The sequence below is a fragment of the Mytilus californianus genome, unplaced genomic scaffold, assembly GCF_021869535.1.
Source record: "Mytilus californianus isolate M0D057914Y unplaced genomic scaffold, xbMytCali1.0.p SCAF_2, whole genome shotgun sequence".
NCBI lineage: Eukaryota > Metazoa > Mollusca > Bivalvia > Mytilida > Mytilidae > Mytilus > Mytilus californianus.
Window position 1 is genome coordinate 70378258 of NW_026262668.1, and position 19201 is coordinate 70397458.

The 19201-nt window shown below is 32.0% G+C and overlaps 1 protein-coding gene and 1 long non-coding RNA gene across 4 annotated transcripts in view; one reads left to right on the forward strand and one right to left on the reverse strand.

Annotated features, from left to right (window-relative positions):
* The window catches only part of LOC127728023 (uncharacterized), a 94763-nt gene extending 75667 nt beyond the window's left edge, over positions 1-19096 (forward strand). Inside the window, exons 35-38 of one of the 3 annotated variants that reach the window (XR_007993979.1) lie at positions 4608-4741; positions 6155-6320; positions 8343-8719; positions 17152-19096. Coding sequence is in view for 2 of the 3 variants with exons in the window: in XM_052235171.1 (XP_052091131.1) it covers positions 4608-4741; positions 6155-6320; positions 8343-8498; positions 17152-17264 (569 nt within the window). In the remaining variant the exon portion in view is untranslated. Of the gene's footprint in view, positions 1-4607; positions 4742-6154; positions 6321-8342; positions 8720-17151 lie in introns of those variants that run through there. The other 2 variants (XM_052235172.1, XM_052235171.1) reach the window with 2 other exon arrangements.
* The window catches only part of LOC127728172 (uncharacterized), a 183495-nt gene continuing 172936 nt past the window's right edge, over positions 8643-19201 (reverse strand). Inside the window, exons 2-3 of the long non-coding RNA XR_007994006.1 lie at positions 9069-9392; positions 8643-8784 (exon numbers count right to left, since the gene is read on the reverse strand). This is a non-coding gene — a long non-coding RNA (uncharacterized LOC127728172). The remainder of the gene's footprint in view (positions 8785-9068; positions 9393-19201) is intronic.

Consider the following 19201-nt stretch of genomic DNA (forward strand, 5'->3'; position numbering starts at 1 on the left):
CTAAACCTCTCACTTGTATGACAGTCACATAGAATTCCATTATATTGAAAATAATGTGTGAGCAAAACAAGCAGACATAATAGGTAAAAATGTCAAAAATTGGGGAACAGCAGTCAACATTGTAACATAATCTTAATCACTATAAAACAAATAACTGTTTCAACAAAGAAACACAAAATTTAACCTGTATAACTAAACTCTTGTATCAGGAAATACAGGAGTTGCCTTTAGTAATTTAACCTCTGTAAACTAAACTTTTGTATCAGGGTATACAGGGAGTATTCTTTAGTAATTTAATCTGTGTAACTAAACTTTTGTATCAGGGCATACAGGGAGTATTCTTAAGTAATTTAACCTGTGTAAACTGAACTTGAGTATCAGAACATATAGGGAGTATTCTTTAGTAATTTAACCTGTGAAAACCAAACTTTTGTATCAGGGCATACAGGGAGTACTCTTTAGTAATTTAACCTGTGTAACTAAAATCTTGTATCAGGAAATACAGGAGTTGCCTTTAGTAATTTAACCTGTGAAAACTAAACGTCCCGAAATTGGTTTCCGTTCTCTCACTTTAGTTTGTCACAACCAAATGTTCTGAAACTTATACATAATGCTTATTACCACCAAACACAGATCAAGTTTAAATTTGGGTGGCATAACTAACACTGTTCTCAAGTTACCCCATTACTGTTTGGACAATGAGAGCACTTGAACACCCAAGCAATCTATAATGAGAACATACAAATACACCTCTCATTAAGTTTCAAAAGAAAACAAAATGTCTATAGGTATGAACTAGTGCATTGACCTTGCATATTTACAAGCGGGGGCATCTGTTTCCCATGGACACATTCTTCTTTTATTTAACTTTGTAAACCGCACCTGTCCAAAAGGATTCAATTCAGACAAATTTCACTGTTTAAATATCAATAAATTGGACAAGAATATCAACCCTTTCAGAAAAAAATGTGTCCATAAAAATTTACATATCTTGAAGATATCATATACCTTAAACAACATACTTATGGCCATTTGCAAAACCCTACAATTCTATGTTGCCATTTTTATTGGTATATTAGCCTAGAAAATAGATATTTAGCCTTGAGAATTGAAAGGCCAGTTTATCCCATTCATACAATAGGAGTTGATTAATTTGGCTTCATGCCATTTTCCTTGTCCAAAATATTGGACACTACATTGTTATTCCATGACCAAACTGACTGAGTAAAAGTTCAAGGTTTATTGACACTTATTCTGTAATCATAGTACTCAGGTTGCTTAAGATAGTTTTTGACTAATTTCTCTATGTGACAAAGAAATATTTATAAAAAGTAACAGATTAAAACCACAAAATACTGCATTCTATAGCTAGACAAGTAAGGGCTGTTCCATTAAAACATATGCAGGGTTTCCCTTGGGTCAATTTCTTTTTTCGTCACCTCTTTCGCCAAAATGATATTTTTTTCGCCACTCTCATTTTTCTTCTTCGCCAAGTCACATTAATATATTTTTTATTTTGTACTTGTTTTTCTTCTTTCTAACAAAATAAAATTCTGGTTGCAGCAGTGTTGTCTCATTTATTAAAATTCCACATGTCTTTTTATATCCTACATTGTAATAAATGAACACTCAATCAGAACAAAAATGTCTTGAACTTTATTAAAATTACTGTAAAATTTGACTTTAGGTAACACAGGATTCATCTTTAATCAGTTTATTGAATACTTCCTGTCTAGTCAAAGGACAAAGAAAAAATTTGAACATTTTCTTTAAAACAATAGTTTTTGTCTCACCTTGATGGATTCAAAAAGCAAGACATAGGTATGCTGTTTCCAGTGGCGGCAGCAGTGTCAACAATGTATTATTTTGTGATTAGGTCTAGTTTATGGTGAACCACTAGTGGTAGGTCAATGATATTTGGTATGCAGTTGTATTAGCATAATTTGGCACATCTCATTACCATGGAGATTATTTGGCCCTGCTTCCACACCAGCATACAAAAAGGGTCAAAAGTACATCCCAGCAAATTACAGACCAATATCTCTTACATGTATTTGCTGCAAGATCATCGAACATATTGTTACCAGCCATATTATGAAACACGCAGAGGCAAACAACATCCTTTATCCACTACAACATGGATTTCGAAATAAACGATCCTGCGAGACGCAACTCTTAGAATGCATTGATGACTTAACGAAGAACCTTGAATTGGGAAAACAGTCTGACCTACTGATACTAGACTTCTCAAAAGCATTCGATAAGGTATCCCATAGCCTGCTCCTACATAAACTCAATCACTATGGAATCAGGGGAAAGACCAACAGCTGACACCTACAGTCAGACCTTGATAAACTGGCACTATGGGAGGAAAAGTGGAAGATGGAGTTTCACCCAGAAAAGTGTAGCGTACTGACTGTCTCCAGAAAGAAAAAGCCAATCAAATGGGACTATGTATTACATGATCATGTACTAAAACATGAAACATCAATTAAGTACCTGGGCTGCACCATCACAAGCGAACTAGACTGGGGAGAACACATCAACAACATTACCAGCAAAGCCAGCAGAAGCCTTGGTTTCCTCCACAGAAATCTACACATCGGCTCTAAAAGCATCAAAGAGCAAGCTTACAAAACCCTAGTAAGGCCCCAACTAGAATATGCCACAACAGTATGGGACCCATATCATCAGAAACATATTGACCAAATTGAAAAAGTTCAATGGAGGGCTGCGCGATACGTCACCAAGTGCCACAGAAACAGATCAAGTGTCACGGACATGATTAATGAATTGGGTTGGAAAAGTCTCCAAGAACGATGCAGAGAGGCCAGGCTTGCAATGATGTACAAGATCGTCAACGACAAAGTAGCCATCAACAAAGACATGTACCTCCAGAGACCAACCAGAGTATCCAGACATACACAACAGCATGGATACATGGTACAAACAGCAACCAAAGACTGCAGGAAATGGTCCTTCTTTGTGAACACCACCAAAGACTGGAACAAGCTTCCCCCGGAGATCGCCACAGCACAGTCATTTGAGACATTCAAATCTCAAATGACCAACCTTACAAAATAAGATGAACATTTGTTTTTATCCTGTTTTTAACCATGCAGAACCAATTTGCCAGTATATTCAGAAAGTTGAATGTGGGCAGTATATGGAAGAAGAAGAAGAAGATGGTCTATTGACTTTGAAACTTTGCTTAGTTCATATATATTAGTTTGTGATTAGGTCAGTTTATGGGGAACCACTAGTGGTAGGTCGATTATATTTGGTATGCAGTTGTATAAGCATTGGCATATCTCATTTCCATGGAGAATATTTGGCCCTGCCCACTCAGTCATGGTCTATTGACTTTGAAACTTTTTCTTAGTTTTCATGTATTAGTTTGTGATTAGGTCAGTTTAAGTGGAACTGTTAGTGGTAGGTCAATGATAATTGGTATGCAGTTGTATAAGCATTACCACATTTCATTTCATTGGAGAATATTTGGTCCTTACCCCTCAGTCATGGTCTATTGACTTTGAAACTTTTGCTTAGTTTACATGTATTAGTTTGTGATTAGGTCAGTTTAAAATGAACCACTAATGTTAAGTCAATGATATTTGGTATGCAAATGTATTGGCATTTGCAAGTTTCGTTTCCATGGAGATTATATTACCCCACCCCCTCATTATGGTTCATTGACTTTGAAACTTTACATAGTTTACAAATTAATGTTTGTGTTTATAGGTTTGTTTAAAGGGAACAACTTATGAAAAGTCAATGGTATTTGGTATGCAGTTGTATTAGCATTGGCACATCTCATTTCTACGAAGATTGTTTAGCCCTAGGCCTGTACCTTCAGTCATGGTTCATTGACTTTGAATATTTGCATAACTTGCATGTTAAAGTATTGCTATTTTAATTTCAACATTTGCATTATCACAATAACAAAAAGGTGAGACATATCTCTGTGTTAACAGTTTATTTTTTTTGAAAGATTGTTAAAAGTAAAAATTGAGACATAAAACTATCATGTTTTAAAAAGGTGCACCATTAAAACAATTTTCAAGTATAACCCACTTCAAAACAATTATTGTTATCAAAGTTGTAAAAACAATCCTTCAGGTGAAATGTAATGCCCATTTTCCACACATTTTCATTAAACAATATAATTAACACCTTTATTAATTAGTCTGTTGTTGCCGATTGCTATCAATTGCAATCAGCTGATTATTGATTTTCTGACAAAATCGATATGAGTTCAAGGTGAAATACGAGTATAGTCTAATCAGGGAAAAAGTCAGAGAAACCTGAAACAAATTTCAAAAAGATGGACGAAGTGGAACGTTATATTTCTTTTGTCAATCATGATTTTTAATTGCCACAATTATATTTTTCTTGGAATATGTGCGAATGGTGACCGCCAGTGGAAACCCTGATTTGTGGTACCCAGGAAGAAGGCACTTTGAAAATGTAGTAAACACCTAAAGAGGCAATTTTAGAATTTTGCTTTCTTCTGCATAGTACAAAAAAATATAACACCTTACCATAGTAGTGATTTTGAAGTCCCAGTGTTTGTTTTTTATGAAACAGTCATAATTTATTTTCTGCAGAAAGTGTACATGTCAAAGATGAGCTACTCCACATCGTTGGTGAACAGAACCAATACCACAAGTTTATAGTATGGGCTGAAGATTCTTGTTACAACAGAGTAACAGGAACTGTTACAATAACCACATTCAATGGAGTAAGTTGTCAACATTTTTTGTCATAAGTAAAGACATATTTTTTAAAAGGTGACTTCTTTACTTACACACATCAGGTATGATGGGCTGAAGCAATCAATGTTGAAAAGGAAATATTTTCTGTTGTTGGGTTATTTCGGCAATTTGATAAAAGTGTAGTCATTAAACTTTGATGTACGGGTATATGAAAATAAGGATGTGTGGTATGAATTTCAATGAGACAACTCTCCATCAGAGACAAAAGGATGAAGATCTAAACAAATATAGGGCACTGTATGGTCGTCAACAATGAGCAAAACCCATATCCTATAGGAAGCTTTAAAAGACCTCAGCAATGACACAATGTGACCCAATTCAAAAAGGAAAACCAACCTCATGATTTATGCTAAATACAAATAAACCAGACAGCAACCAATGACAACCACTGAATTACAGGCTCACTTGCAATCCAGTAAATTGAACCAGCCATATGCAAGTGTATCAATTTTTGATAAAAGCCACCATTCATATGCAAGTTAACCATATAAAAATGCACTCCGCCTGGAGCAGCTGGATACAACTGCAGAGGTCGAACTCTGAACAGTTGGGGCAAGTATGGACACAATATTCAAGCTTTATACAGCTCTGAATTTGGATAGTGATTAAATATTTGACACATTATAGATTTCTGACACAGAATAAATGTGGTCAGATAACTTAAAAAGTTTGAAATGGGACATTTAATCTACTTAATGGTCCAATATCTAAAATCTAATTCCATGGTTAGATTCAGCATATAGAAAAAAAAAAACATGAATTCAAACAAAGTTTAATTTTGGACCCTTTGGACCTTAATATGGACTAATCTGAAAACAGGGCCCAAAATTAAAAATCTGAATGCACAGTTAGATTCTGCATATCATAAGTAAAATGGTAATTGTCTACCTGTACTATATATGTGCTCTTGTATGCAGTGTAGTATGTTTTTGCATTATTAGTCCCCTACCGACGAAGTCGAAGGGGACTTTAGGTTTGCACTCCGTCCGTCTGTCCGTCCATCCATCCGTCTGTCCATCTGTCCATCTGTCCATCCTTCAGTCCGGCAAATCAGCTTGTTACCCTTTTGTTTATGTATTATTATCTTTTAAAAAGTGTGTATTCTTATATGTAGATTAGAAGGCCACAGGGCGGATTAACTGTTTTATTAACTGTGTAACCTTCTGAAAATGAAGAATTTATTATTATTATTATTATTATGAGCGAGCCTATATAGATTTTGTATGTTATGGAACACTTAAACTTGTGGTTAACCTCACAACACAATACACATGAACTTTAGTGCCCAAGAGTAACAATGAATTCACACTGGATATATTCTAAATAGTCCATTGTGTTCTAGAAATCAAAGTTTTACTGAATATAACTTTCTTTTTTAGCCTCCAACGTTTCCTAATTTACCAAAGACTGCATTGATTAGCGAGTCTAAGACAGGTGAACTGTATACATTTACAGTCGATGATCCATCTAACGGACCTGACATTATTACATGTGAAATGTTGAGATCTATTCCAAGCTCAGAAAGCCATAAGTTTTATCTTGAAGGTATACCTTTTGAGTTTAAGAATCAATAAAGTTGTGTTAAAATGTTAAAACAGTATGTGGGTAACAATTTTGTCCTATGTTTACTTAACCTTCAATGTATAATATTTATACGCCTGTTTAGGGGATTTATTATGGTATACCATTGTCTGTTCGTCTGTCCGTCCGTCTGTCCATCCGTCGTCAACATGTCGGACATTAACTCGAAAACACTTCAACCAATTTGCATAAAACTTTAGTGAATTGTTCATATCTATTGATGTGAGCTCCCTTTCTTTTTTATAAAATTTAGATTTTACGTTTCTGAGTTATGGGGTTTTATTCATTAAAAAATGGGTGATTTTCCAGTTTTCGGACAATAACTCAAAAATGCTTTCACCAATTTGCAAGAAACTTTGGTCAATTGTTTATATCTATGGCATGAGCTCCCTTTTGATTTTTATAAATTTTAGATTTTATGTTTCCGAGTTATGGAGTTTTATTCATTAAAAAAAAAGGGGGATTTTCCAGTTTTCGGACAATAACTCAAAAATGCTTTCACCAGTTCTCATGAAACTTTCTAGAATTGTTTATATCTATTGTTGTAAGCTTCCTTTCAATTTGTATAAATTTTAGATTTTACAAATCCCTTTAGTTTTTCACAAATTTCTGATATGACATTGAGAAGTTATTGAACTTTATTTGTAAAAAATGCAACGGGCGTATCATGCGCTCATGGCGCAGCTGTTTATTTTGTCTTGCCTCGATGAAGCGGTGTAGGCGAGACAATTTATTAGGTTGTGATTAGTTTAGTGTAAGGGGAACCACTAGTGGTAGGTTAATGTCATTTGGTATGCAGTTGTATTAGCATCTGCAAATCTCATTTCCATGGAGATGATTTTGCCCTGCCCCCTAAGTTATGGTCAATTGACCTAGTGAAATTTTTGCTTAGTTTACATGTTTAAGTTTGTGATTAGGTCAGTTTAAAGGGAATCATGAATGGTAATTCAATGATTTTTGGAATGCAGTAATGTTGTATCAGCATTTGCACATCTCATGTCTATGAAGATTATTCTTCCCCACACCTTCTATCATGGTCTATTGATTAAAGCTTTTGCAATTACTTTACATGTTTAAGTTTGTGATTATAGGTAAGTTTAAGATGAACCACTAATGGTAAATCAATGATATTTGGTATGCAGTGATATGAGATCATTTGCACATGTCATTTCAATGAAGATTAATTGGCCCTGCACCTTTAAGTCGTGGTTCATAGACTTTGAATGTTTTGCATAGTTTACATATTAAAGTTTGCCATTTTAATTTCAACATTTGCATTATATGATCAAAATTACATACAGGTGAGACATATCTTTGTGTCAAAAGTTTTTTTTAACAAATATAATATGCTGGGGATTTTAAATATTCAATTTATTAGCCATTACTATTTCACAAAATTTTCTACTAGTACAATAGCGCATTTTTGGGAAATTTTAGGAGCTTTATATATCTGCATGATTTTTCACCCCTTTAACAAGTCATTATTTTGAAGAGAAACTTTAAAATATAGTTCACGTATGTCCATGCAGGGTAAAAAGCTTTTGTGTCTCAAGAGAAAATAGCATTACTCAGTCTTATAATGCTGTCATCATTCAAATTTAACCAAAACAGTAGCAGTGAATAAATGAATTAAAGATATGACAAATCTGCCTATTCTTTATCATTAAAAGTTTATTTGAACATTTTAAGGCTGGATTCATCTACCTCACAAAATCTTGTCAGTGGCTGTAGGAAGTTTTAACACTCCTAGCTGTTGACTTTGTTTACCTAAGAAACCAATTTTGCTTGATAAATGAAGAGGATACCAAGAAGATTGTGCTGTGAGCATGAATACATTTGGATAAAACAAGCTCACAAACCAATACAAAACTATACCGTCAATAGACAAAGACATTCTCATTTATGTTCTATTCACCAATTCAAAGATTAAGATGCGAATGCATGTACTATTTCTCACACATATATTTGTATTTTACATATTTCTAGGGAAAACTATTTATTTGAATGAATCAGCTACACTTAGCCGAGATTTAATTCCTGAATATGAGATTGTTATAGCTTGTACTGATGGGACAGATACATCAGAGACTTATCTCAGAATAGAACTAACTAAAGACCAATCAGATGCAGAGGCACCTCCAGGTAAGATACATCAGAGACTTATCTCAGAATAGAACTAACTAAAGACCAATCAGATGCAGAGGCACATCCAGGTAAGATACAACAGAGACTTATCTCAGAATAGAACTAATTATGGACCAATCACATACAGAGATACAGAGGCACCTCCAGGTAAGATACAACAGAGACTTGTCTCAGAATAGAACTAACTAAAGACCAATCAGATACAGAGGCACCTCCAGGTAAGATACAATAGAGACTTGTCTCAGAATAGAACTAACTAAAGACCAATCACATACAGAGGCATCTTCAGGTAAGATACAACAGAGACGTGTCTCAGAATAGAACTAACTAAAAACCAATCACATACAGAGGCACCTCCAGGTAAGATACAACACAGACTTGTCCCAGAATAGAACTAACTAAAGACCAATCAGATACAGAGGCACCTCCAGGTGAGATACAACACAGACTTGTCTCAGAATAGAACTAACTAAAGACCAATCAGATACAGAGGCACCTCCAGGTAAGATACAATAGAGGCTTAACTCAGAATAGAACTAACTAAAGACCAATCACATACATAGGCACCTCCAGGTAAGATACAATAGAGACTTATCTCAGAATAGAACTAACTAAAGACCAATCAGATACAGAGGCACCTCCAGGTAAGATACAACAGAGACTTAACTCAGAAAAGAACTAACTAAAGACCAATCACATACAGAGGCACCTCCAGGTAAGATACAATAGAGACTTATCTCAGAATAGAACTAACTAAAGACCAATCAGATACAGAGGCACCTCCAGGTAAGATACAACAGAGACTTAACTCAGAATAGAACTAACTAAAGACCAATCACATACAGAGGCACCTCCAGGTAAGATACAACAGAGACTTAACTCAGAATAGAACTAACTAAAGACCAATCAGATACAGAGGCACCTCCAGGTAAGATACAACACAGACTTGTCTCAGAATAGAACTAACTAGAGACCAATCAGATACAGAGGCACCTCCAGGTAAGATACAACAGAGACTTAAATCAATAGAACTAACTAAAGACCAATCAGATACAGAGGCATCTCCAGGTAAGATACAACAGAGACTTGTCTCAGAATAGAACTAACTGAAGACCGATCACATACAGAGGCACCTCCAGGAAAGATACAACAGAGACGTGTCTGAACCTCCAGGTAAGATACAACAGAGACTTGTCTTAGAACCTCCAGGTACGACTTATTATAAATGTTGAACAATTATTGATTTTTGTTTACATCTTTGCCTTACGTCATCAAAGTTCTTTCTTATAATGAATAATTGCAGAATCTGTGTAAATACTCCCATATTGAATTATTTTTGTCATTTAGATATGAGGTAAAGATATTCTGCTACAAGATGTCTTTAAAAAAGATATCAATGTGAGTAAAATATATTTTTTTGGTAAGACAGTGGCTTATGATTAAGTCTGCCTATGTGGAAAAGGGCAACTTTAGGTCAAATATGTAAATTTCAACATGTTTTTGACATCATAGTGTCAGCACAAAGGCACTCTTGTTTTCAAATTATATCATACCATTCATTTATCAATAAAATAAGGGTTTGAAGAAATTCAAGAATTTATGATTGTTGCATTTTCAGGGGCCATATAATGACTGTTATTATAACCCTTACTTTAACAAAGACCATCAAAAAATAACTGACATGAACGCAAATTCCCTGAAAAAAAAACATTACTGAAGACAACCACAGATTTACTGAAGACAACCACAGACAAGGTTCCCGACTAGGGACAGAATTATGAAGATGCATCAGTTAAAAACTAGTTTATTTAAGCTTTCAAATTTGATCTAAGTTTTATGTAATCAACTTCTCCTACAGTTTTCAACCCAGATCCTTGAAACATCACATGAAGATTGCACATATGGTGAAGTTTACACCCAATATAATGGAAGTGTTTGGAGGAATTTTTATCATTTTTCCAGACTTGAGAACTTAGTAATTTTTCAAATATTTAAATGTTTCTCTATTGTTTCAAAAACATTCTGTGCTACCCAGCTATTTGAGTCTTTGATCTATTTTTTATTTTGTGTTGGGGGTATGGAGGGGGCATGGTTTTTTTTTAATGAGTTATTTAATGCTTCATTTCTTGTAAAAAAAGTTCTTTAAGAAGGGAGGTGAAAAAAATCATTGAGATCAAAAAAATTTCTTGTTCCTGTATGGTATTGAAAAAATAGTGAGTTTTTTATTGAAGTTGAAAACAAATTATTGTCCTAAGAAAAAAACCCAAGAGATGAATGGTCGGTGTCTTACAAAACTGATTTGAAATGTGTGGTGTGTTGCATGCCATCTCCAAAATAATACATAGATATTAAAGCAGAAATGATAAAGTCCATGTTTAAGTATGGGAAACCCTAAAAATTACTCAGATCTAAAATTTAAATAGCAGGTGAACACGCAACTTAGTTTCCTGAAGAATAATTTTTGCAAGTTTGGTTGAATTCTGTCAATATGAAAATAAGGAGATGTGGTATGATAGCCATTGAGACAACTATCCACCAAAATCCAAATGATGTCAATTTAAGATACTATAGGGTACCGGACGGCCTTCAACAATGAAGAAACCCATAGTGTATAAGTCATTTTTAAGGAGTTGGGAGTTAACAAAATGTGATGTGGTCAGGGACACAAGACAACAGAGGTGATCCCTACGTGTCAGTACAGCTTCCATGTAGGAGACACAATAATTCAGAACTGTTTAGATTTTAGTACTGACCTTATGATGTTCTTTATTCTTATTAAATTGTCCAGATTGAGGATATTATACTTTATGTTGTTCCTCTTTCTGATTGAGGATATTATACTGTTTGTTGTTCCTCTTTCTGATTGAGGATATTGTACTGTATGTTGTTCCTCTTACTGATTGAGGATATTATACTTTATGTTGTTCCTCTTTCTGATTGAGGATATTATACTGTTTGTTGTTCCTCTTTCTGATTGAGGATATTATACTATTTGTTGTTCCTCTTACTGATTGAGGATATTATACTGTTTGTTGTTCCTCTTTCTGATTGAGGATATTATACTGTATGTTGTTCTTCTTTCTGATTGAGGATATTATACTGTATGTTGTTCCTCTTACTGATTGAGGATATTTAACTGTATGTTGTTCCTCTTAGGGATCATAGATTTATTCTTACGAGGAAGCTCCGAGCATGCTCGGAGGATGCTCAGAGCTTTTTCAGTAGGCTCTTCTCTGCAGTTTATGTGAAAATAATTATCATGATCCATTAAGATGTCAATCAAATCTACACCACTTCTATAATAAGGAAAGTAGAGCATTATAGAGGAAGCTCAATTAACACCTGTGTAAACATCTAATCTATTCAAATACATTTTGCCTGAAATTTTAAAAAACTATAGAATAGATTAGAAATTCTTCAACAGTACTGTGTAATGCTTGGAAAGAAATCTCATGTCTCCACAAAAAGTGAAAGTCATTTAACAAAAAATATACAATTATTATATTTTTAAAATAATCATTTCTTTTTTTATAATAAAAAAAATTCTCAAATTTTATAATTAGATGATATGATTTAAATATAGTTTATATTATATAATATGCTACATAAAAGTTATCAAGACACAAACAACAGTCAGGGGGCGATACTAAACGAGTTATTTTTTTTAGTTACTTATATTAATAGGTATTTTTTGTTTTTTTTAAATTATTTGATATAATCTCAATTGTTATTTTAAATGTCAAAAGTGGACTAAATGTAGTTTTTAAGAATTTTTATATCATTTCATTAAGTAAAATTAAGTATTTATCCAACTTGAGATGAGTATAGAGAGATTACTTTAAAAATAATGACAAAAATATTACTTTTATAAATTATTTTATACATCTTCGAAAAACTAAGCATACTGACAATTATTTAAGGAACATATGTAATTGTTTTTGATAAAGATTTCAAATTATAAATAACTTCAAGTCTTAATTAAATCACAAGGTTCCATCCATTTATATTTGTTCATCTCTAAGATTTTGAAGGAAAATGTTATTTTAATAGCCCCAAGAGACCAATCTATGACCAAGAAGTGTGGCATCAGAAAGGCAATTAGTGTTTCAGGAGGATTTAAATAGTTTTATACTGCATGGGGAAAATAACCAGATGTGAAAATTTGTTAAAGCTTGTAAAACCTGTATGAATGGACACCTATAGAAATAATATTAACAGAAGTTACTTATTCATGATATATAAGTAATATTTGAAACAACCTTGTTTTCAATATAACTTGTATAGGTTATTTTGAAAATTACTAGTTTAAGTAATGCCCTTAACTAAACAATGGTATTTTTTTTTTTATAAAATAGCAAAGTTAGTTTTTTATATAAAATATTTTTGCAATTTTAGGGGATATGGCTACTAAAGCTTGTAAACAGAGAAAAAAAAAGGGGGATAGAATTTGGTTGGTTAATTCTGGTGATATCTTCTTTCTTATATGCACTGAAAAATTATGTTGTTTTATTACTATAGTACAGGACAAGAAAAAACTTTACTCATGTCAAGTATTTCTTTATTTAAAACATAGATAAATTCTGCACATATTTTTTGAAAAATACCAATTAAACAAAGACTGATAGGGGGAAACAATTTTATATTAGATTTTCATTCAAGTACAGGTCAGGATAAAACTTCACTTATATAATTATGCCAAGTATTTCTTTATTTAAAATAAAACCAAATCTGCACTATTATAAAAAAAATTACAATTAAAGTGAGACGTACTAGAGGGAAATCAATGGTGGTATTACCTCCTCAACTTTTCTTAGAGTAGCCATAATTTTTTTATAAAAAACTAACTTTGCTATTTTATAAAAAAAAAAAAAATTATCATTGTTTTAATAGTTAGGGGCATCACTTAAACAAGTAATTTTCAAAACTACTTATACAAGTTACATTGAAAACAAGGTTGTTTCAAATATTACTTATATATCATGAATAAGTAACTTCTGTTAATATTATTTCTATAGGTGTCCATTCATACAGGTTTTACAAGCTTTACCAAATTTTCACATCTGGTTATTTTCCCCATGCAGTATAAAACTATTTAAATCCTCCTGAAACACTAATTGCCTTTCTGATGCCACACTTCTTGGTCATAGATTGGTCTCTTGGGGCTATTAAAATAACATTTTCCTTTAAAATCTTAGAGATGAACAAATATAAATGGATGGAACTTTGTGATTTAATTAAGACTTGAAGTTATTTATAATTTGAAATCTTTATCAAAAACAATTACATATGTTCCTTTAATAATTGTTAGTATGCTTAGTTTTTCGAAGATGTATAAAATAATTTATAAAAGTAATATTTTTGTCATTATTTTTAAAGTAATCTCTCTATACTCATCTCAAGTTGGATTAATACTTAATTTTACTTAATGAAATGATGAAAAAATATATATAAATTAATATATATTAAGTAACTAAAAAAAATAACTTGTTTAGTATCGCCTCCTGACTGTTGTTTGTGTCTTGATAACTTTTATGTAGCATATTATATAATATAAACCCTATTTAAATCATATCATCTAATTATAAAATTTGAGAATTTTTTTTATTATAAAAAAAGAAATGATTAATAAATATAATAATTGTATATTTTTTGTTAAATGACTCACTTTTTTGTGGAGACTTGAGATTTCTTTCCAAGCATTACACAGTACTGTTGAAGAATTTCTTATCTTTTCTATAATTTGTAAAATGTCATGCAAAATGTATTTGAATAGATCAGTTGTTTACACAGGTGTTAATTGAGCTTCCTCTATAATGCTCAACTTTCCTTATTATAGAAGTGGTGTAGATTTGATTGACATCTTAATGGATCATGATAATTATTTTCACATAAACTGCAGAGAAGAGCCTACTGAAAAAGCTCCGAGCATCCTCAGAGCATGCTCGGAGCTTCCTCGTAAGAATAAATCTATGATCCCTTACTGATTGAGGATATTTAACTGTTTGTTGTTCCTCTTTCTGATTGAGGATATTATACTGTTTGTTGTTCCTCTTTCTGATTGAGGATATTGTACTGTATGTTGTTCTTCTTTCTGATTGAGGATATTATACTGTATGTTGTTCCTCTTACTGATTGAGGATATTGTACTGTATGTTGTTCCTCTTTCTGATTGAGGATATTATACTTTATGTTGTTCCTCTTTCTAATTGAGGATATTATACTGTTTGTTGTTCCTCTTTCTAATTGAGGATATTATACTGTATGTTGTTCCTCTTTCTGATTGATGATATTGTACTGTATGTTGTTCCTCTTTCTGATTGAGGATATTATACTTTATGTTGTTCCTCTTTCTGATTGAGGATATTATACTTTATGTTGTTCCTCTTTCTAATTGAGGATATTATACTGTTTGTTGTTCCTCTTTCTAATTGAGGATATTGTACTGTATGTTGTTCCTCTTTCTGATTGAGGATATTATACTTTATGTTGTTCCTCTTTCTAATTGAGGATATTATACTGTTTGTTGTTCCTCTTTCTAATTGAGGATATTATACTGTATGTTGTTCCTCTTTCTAATTGAGGATATTGTACTGTATGTTGTTCCTCGTTCTGATTGAGGATAATGTACTGTAGGTTGTTCCTCTTTCTCTTTGAGGATATTATACTGTTTGTTGTTCCTCTTTCTGATTGAGGATATTTTACTTTATGGTTTTCCTCTTACTGATTGAGGATATTATACTGTATGTTGTTCCTCTTTCTGATTGAGGATATTATACTGTATGTTGTTCCTCTTTCTGATTGAGGATATTATACTTTATGTTGTTCCTCTTTCTGATTGAGGATATATTACTGTTTGTTGTTCCTCTTTCTTATTGAGGATTTTTTACTGTATGTTGTTCCTCTTTCTGATTTAGGATATTATACTGTTTGTTGTTCCTCTTTCTAGTTGAGGATATTGTACTGTATGTTGTTCCTCTTTCTGATTGAGGATATTTTACTGTTTGTTGTTCCTCTTACTGATTGAGGATATTGTACTGTATGTTGTTCCTCTTACTGATTGAGGATATTATACTGTTTGTTGTTCCTCTTTCTGATTGAGGATATTATACTGTTTGTTGTTCCTCTTTCTGATTGAGGATATTGTACTGTATGTTGTTCCTCTTACTGATTGAGGATATTTAACTGTTTGTTGTTCCTCTTACTGATTGAGGATATTATACTGTATGTTGTTCCTCTTTCTGATTGAGGATATTGTACTGTAGGTTGTTCCTCTTTCTGATTGTGGATATTGTACTGTATGTTGTTCCTCTTACTGATTGAGGATATTATACTGTATGTTTCTCCTCTTTCTGATTGAGGATATTATACTCTTTGTTGTTCCTCTCTCTGATTGTGGATATTGTACTGTATGTTGTTCCTCTTTCTGATTGTGGATATTATACTGTATGTTGTTCCTCTTTCTGATTGAGGATATTATACTGTTTGTTGTTCTTCTTTCTGATTGAGGATATTATACTCTTTGTTGTTCCTCTCTCTGATTGTGGATATTGTACTGTATGTTGTTCCTCTTACTGATTGTGGATATTATACTGTATGTTGTTCCTCTTTCTGATTGAGGATATTGTACTGTATGTTGTTCCTCTTTCTGATTGAGGATATTTTACTGTATGTTGTTCCTCTTACTGATTGAGGATATTTAACTGTTTGTTGTTCCTCTTTCTAATTGAGGATATTATACTGTTTGTTGTTCCTCTTTCTAATTGAGGATATTATACTGTTTGTTGTTCCTCTTTCTAATTGAGGATATTATACTGTATGTTGTTCCTCTTTCTGATTGAGGATATTATACTGTTTGTTGTTCCTCTTTCTAATTGAGGATATTATACTGTATGTTGTTCCTCTTTCTGATTGAGGATATTATACTGTTTGTTGTTCCTCTTTCTAATTGAGGATATTATACTGTTTGTTGTTCCTCTTTCTAATTGAGGATATTATACTGTATGTTGTTCCTCTTTCTGATTGAGGATATTATACTGTATGTTGTTCCTCTTTCTAATTGAGGATATTATACTGTTTGTTGTTCCTCTTTCTAATTGAGGATATTATACTGTTTGTTGTTCCTCTTTCTAATTGAGGATATTATACTGTATGTTGTTCCTCTTTCTGATTGAGGATATTATACTGTTTGTTGTTCCTCTTTCTAATTGAGGATATTATACTGTTTGTTGTTCCTCTTTCTAATTGAGGATATTATACTGTATGTTGTTCCTCTTTCTGATTGAGGATATTATACTGTTTGTTGTTCCTCTTTCTAATTGAGGATATTATACTGTTTGTTGTTCCTCTTTCTGATTGAGGATATTATACTGTTTGTTGTTCCTCTTTCTGATTGAGGATATTATACTGTTTGTTGTTCCTCTTTCTAATTGAGGATATTATACTGTATGTTGTTCCTCTTTCTGATTGAGGATATTATACTGTTTGTTGTTCCTCTTTCTGATTGAGGATATTGTACTGTTTGTTGTTCCTCTTTCTAATTGAGGATATTATACTGTATGTTGTTCCTCTTTCTGATTGAGGATATTATACTGTTTGTTGTTCCTCTTTCTGATTGATGATATTGAACTTTATATTGTTTTATCTTTTTCAGAATTTATTCAGATTGAGTCTGGTCTGCTGGCTTCCTTGTCAGTTACTGTAGTAGTGGTGGATACAGTTACAATGTACTCGATGATAATGAATTCATTAGTCTTTGTTCCATGACATTGATATGTGTAAACATTGTCTACACAGAAATTCTGCTTTTCAGAAATAAATACATGTGTTGAAGCATATAAATGTTGTATCAGAAACATATAATACAATAATACAAGAGATTGGCAAATAGTAGAAATCATGTGATATAAGATTACTTGCAATTTGATTGTTTTAAATGTTTAAAAACAAATCTTTATTTTCTGAAAAATCACAAATAATTTCTTAATACCTTCAATACCCTATCAAGAAATCGTTCAGATTTCCATGTTTTATAAAGTCACATTTGTACTATCAAAAACAAAAAAGAAGTACCAACCACCCCTCTTTCTATGAATTTTCAATACTGTGGATTCATTATTATTTTTGGAATACCAATTTTTGTGGATTTTGTATGTAAACCGCAAATTTAAATGTTCAAAGAAATACAAATTTACTATAAGTTTCTCACTTTCTGTAGAGATTTTGACAAAACCATGAAATCAAATACCCTAAAAACGACAATTTTTCCTTAATCCACCAAAATTGGTATTCATGAAAATTCATGTCATTTGTTGACTTTCATTGTTCATAGAATCTTTATTTGAAAAGATGCATTTTTTCAAACCTTTTAAAACATATCTTGAAAAATCTCAAAATAATATGATTAAAGAGAAGGAATATGTGATTACATGAAAAAGAGGTTTGAAAAATAATGAAAAAGCACTATGGTATTTCAATAGATTATATGGCCATTTAATGGAGTTGCCAATCTCTTGTATTATATGTCTCTGGTTGTACAAAATAAAATTATGTTTAAGTGGTCACATCTCTCATTGTCACATTAAAAATTATTGATTCTACCACAATACACTATTGAGTAAGATATTTATCATTAATATTTGAAAATCTACCACCAAGAGTTGATAAATATTGTGATCTACAGGGTTGAGTTGATGAGTCTGCTTCTCTATCAAATAAAAAAAGTTAACTTATTTTTAAGTTTCATCTATAGAAATCTCAAAAATACCCAAATATTGTGCACATCATAGAATATCACTCTAACTGGTTTAAAAGGATTTGCACATATTTTTAAAAAATTTTAAATGATGTTCAATCAAATAATTTTTTCTAGCTCACCTGTCAAAATGGGCCAAGTGAGTTATCAACATCTATTAGTGTCTGTCATCTTCAACTTTTCAAAAATCTTCTCCTAAAACTACTTTACAAATTTCAACTTAACTTGGACTCAATAATTCTTGATCCTTTAATTTGGTATCTTATATAAAGTTTGACAGTATGCTCCTGATCAGTTAGTTATTGCACTTATGATAACAGCTAGTGTCTTAAATTTTGTATAGGGGTTAACACATATTTAAATTGTATATAAATTAGAGAAACTGTTTTATAATATGTATATATGGATTGGACTGTATAAATAGTGTTGCACAAAGTGAAATTAAGAAATCCTGTGTGTAGTCAGTTCTCTACTTGTTCTCTAATAATGGCGATTTTGAAAGAAAATTTTTGTTCTCCTTTAATATGCAAATCATTGAAGAGCATTAAGACTAAATACTCTGTAGAAACAAGCTTTTTTTACAATGTATTCTTTAAAAGAAAACTTCATGCGTTAGGTCATCCCCTTTATACAGATGACTGTAAACAAATATGTAGTGTCTTTATTATATTTATAACATTGTATCATTTCATCATAAAATCATGCAAGATATATAGAACCATTCAAGGAAACATTTTCCTTTGAGATTGTGCAAATTCTTTCCTATCAAATAGTGAAGTTTTTTTTATGTTGTTTTATAATTTTAATCAGTTGAGTATTTTTGTGAATACAAATTTAGTGTTTTGCTTTGTTTTAATTTACTAAAATCCATAGTGTTACTGATCTATAAAATTTATTATGTATTATTTATAATTGGTATACTCATATTAAAGTTAATCCTCAGTCACAT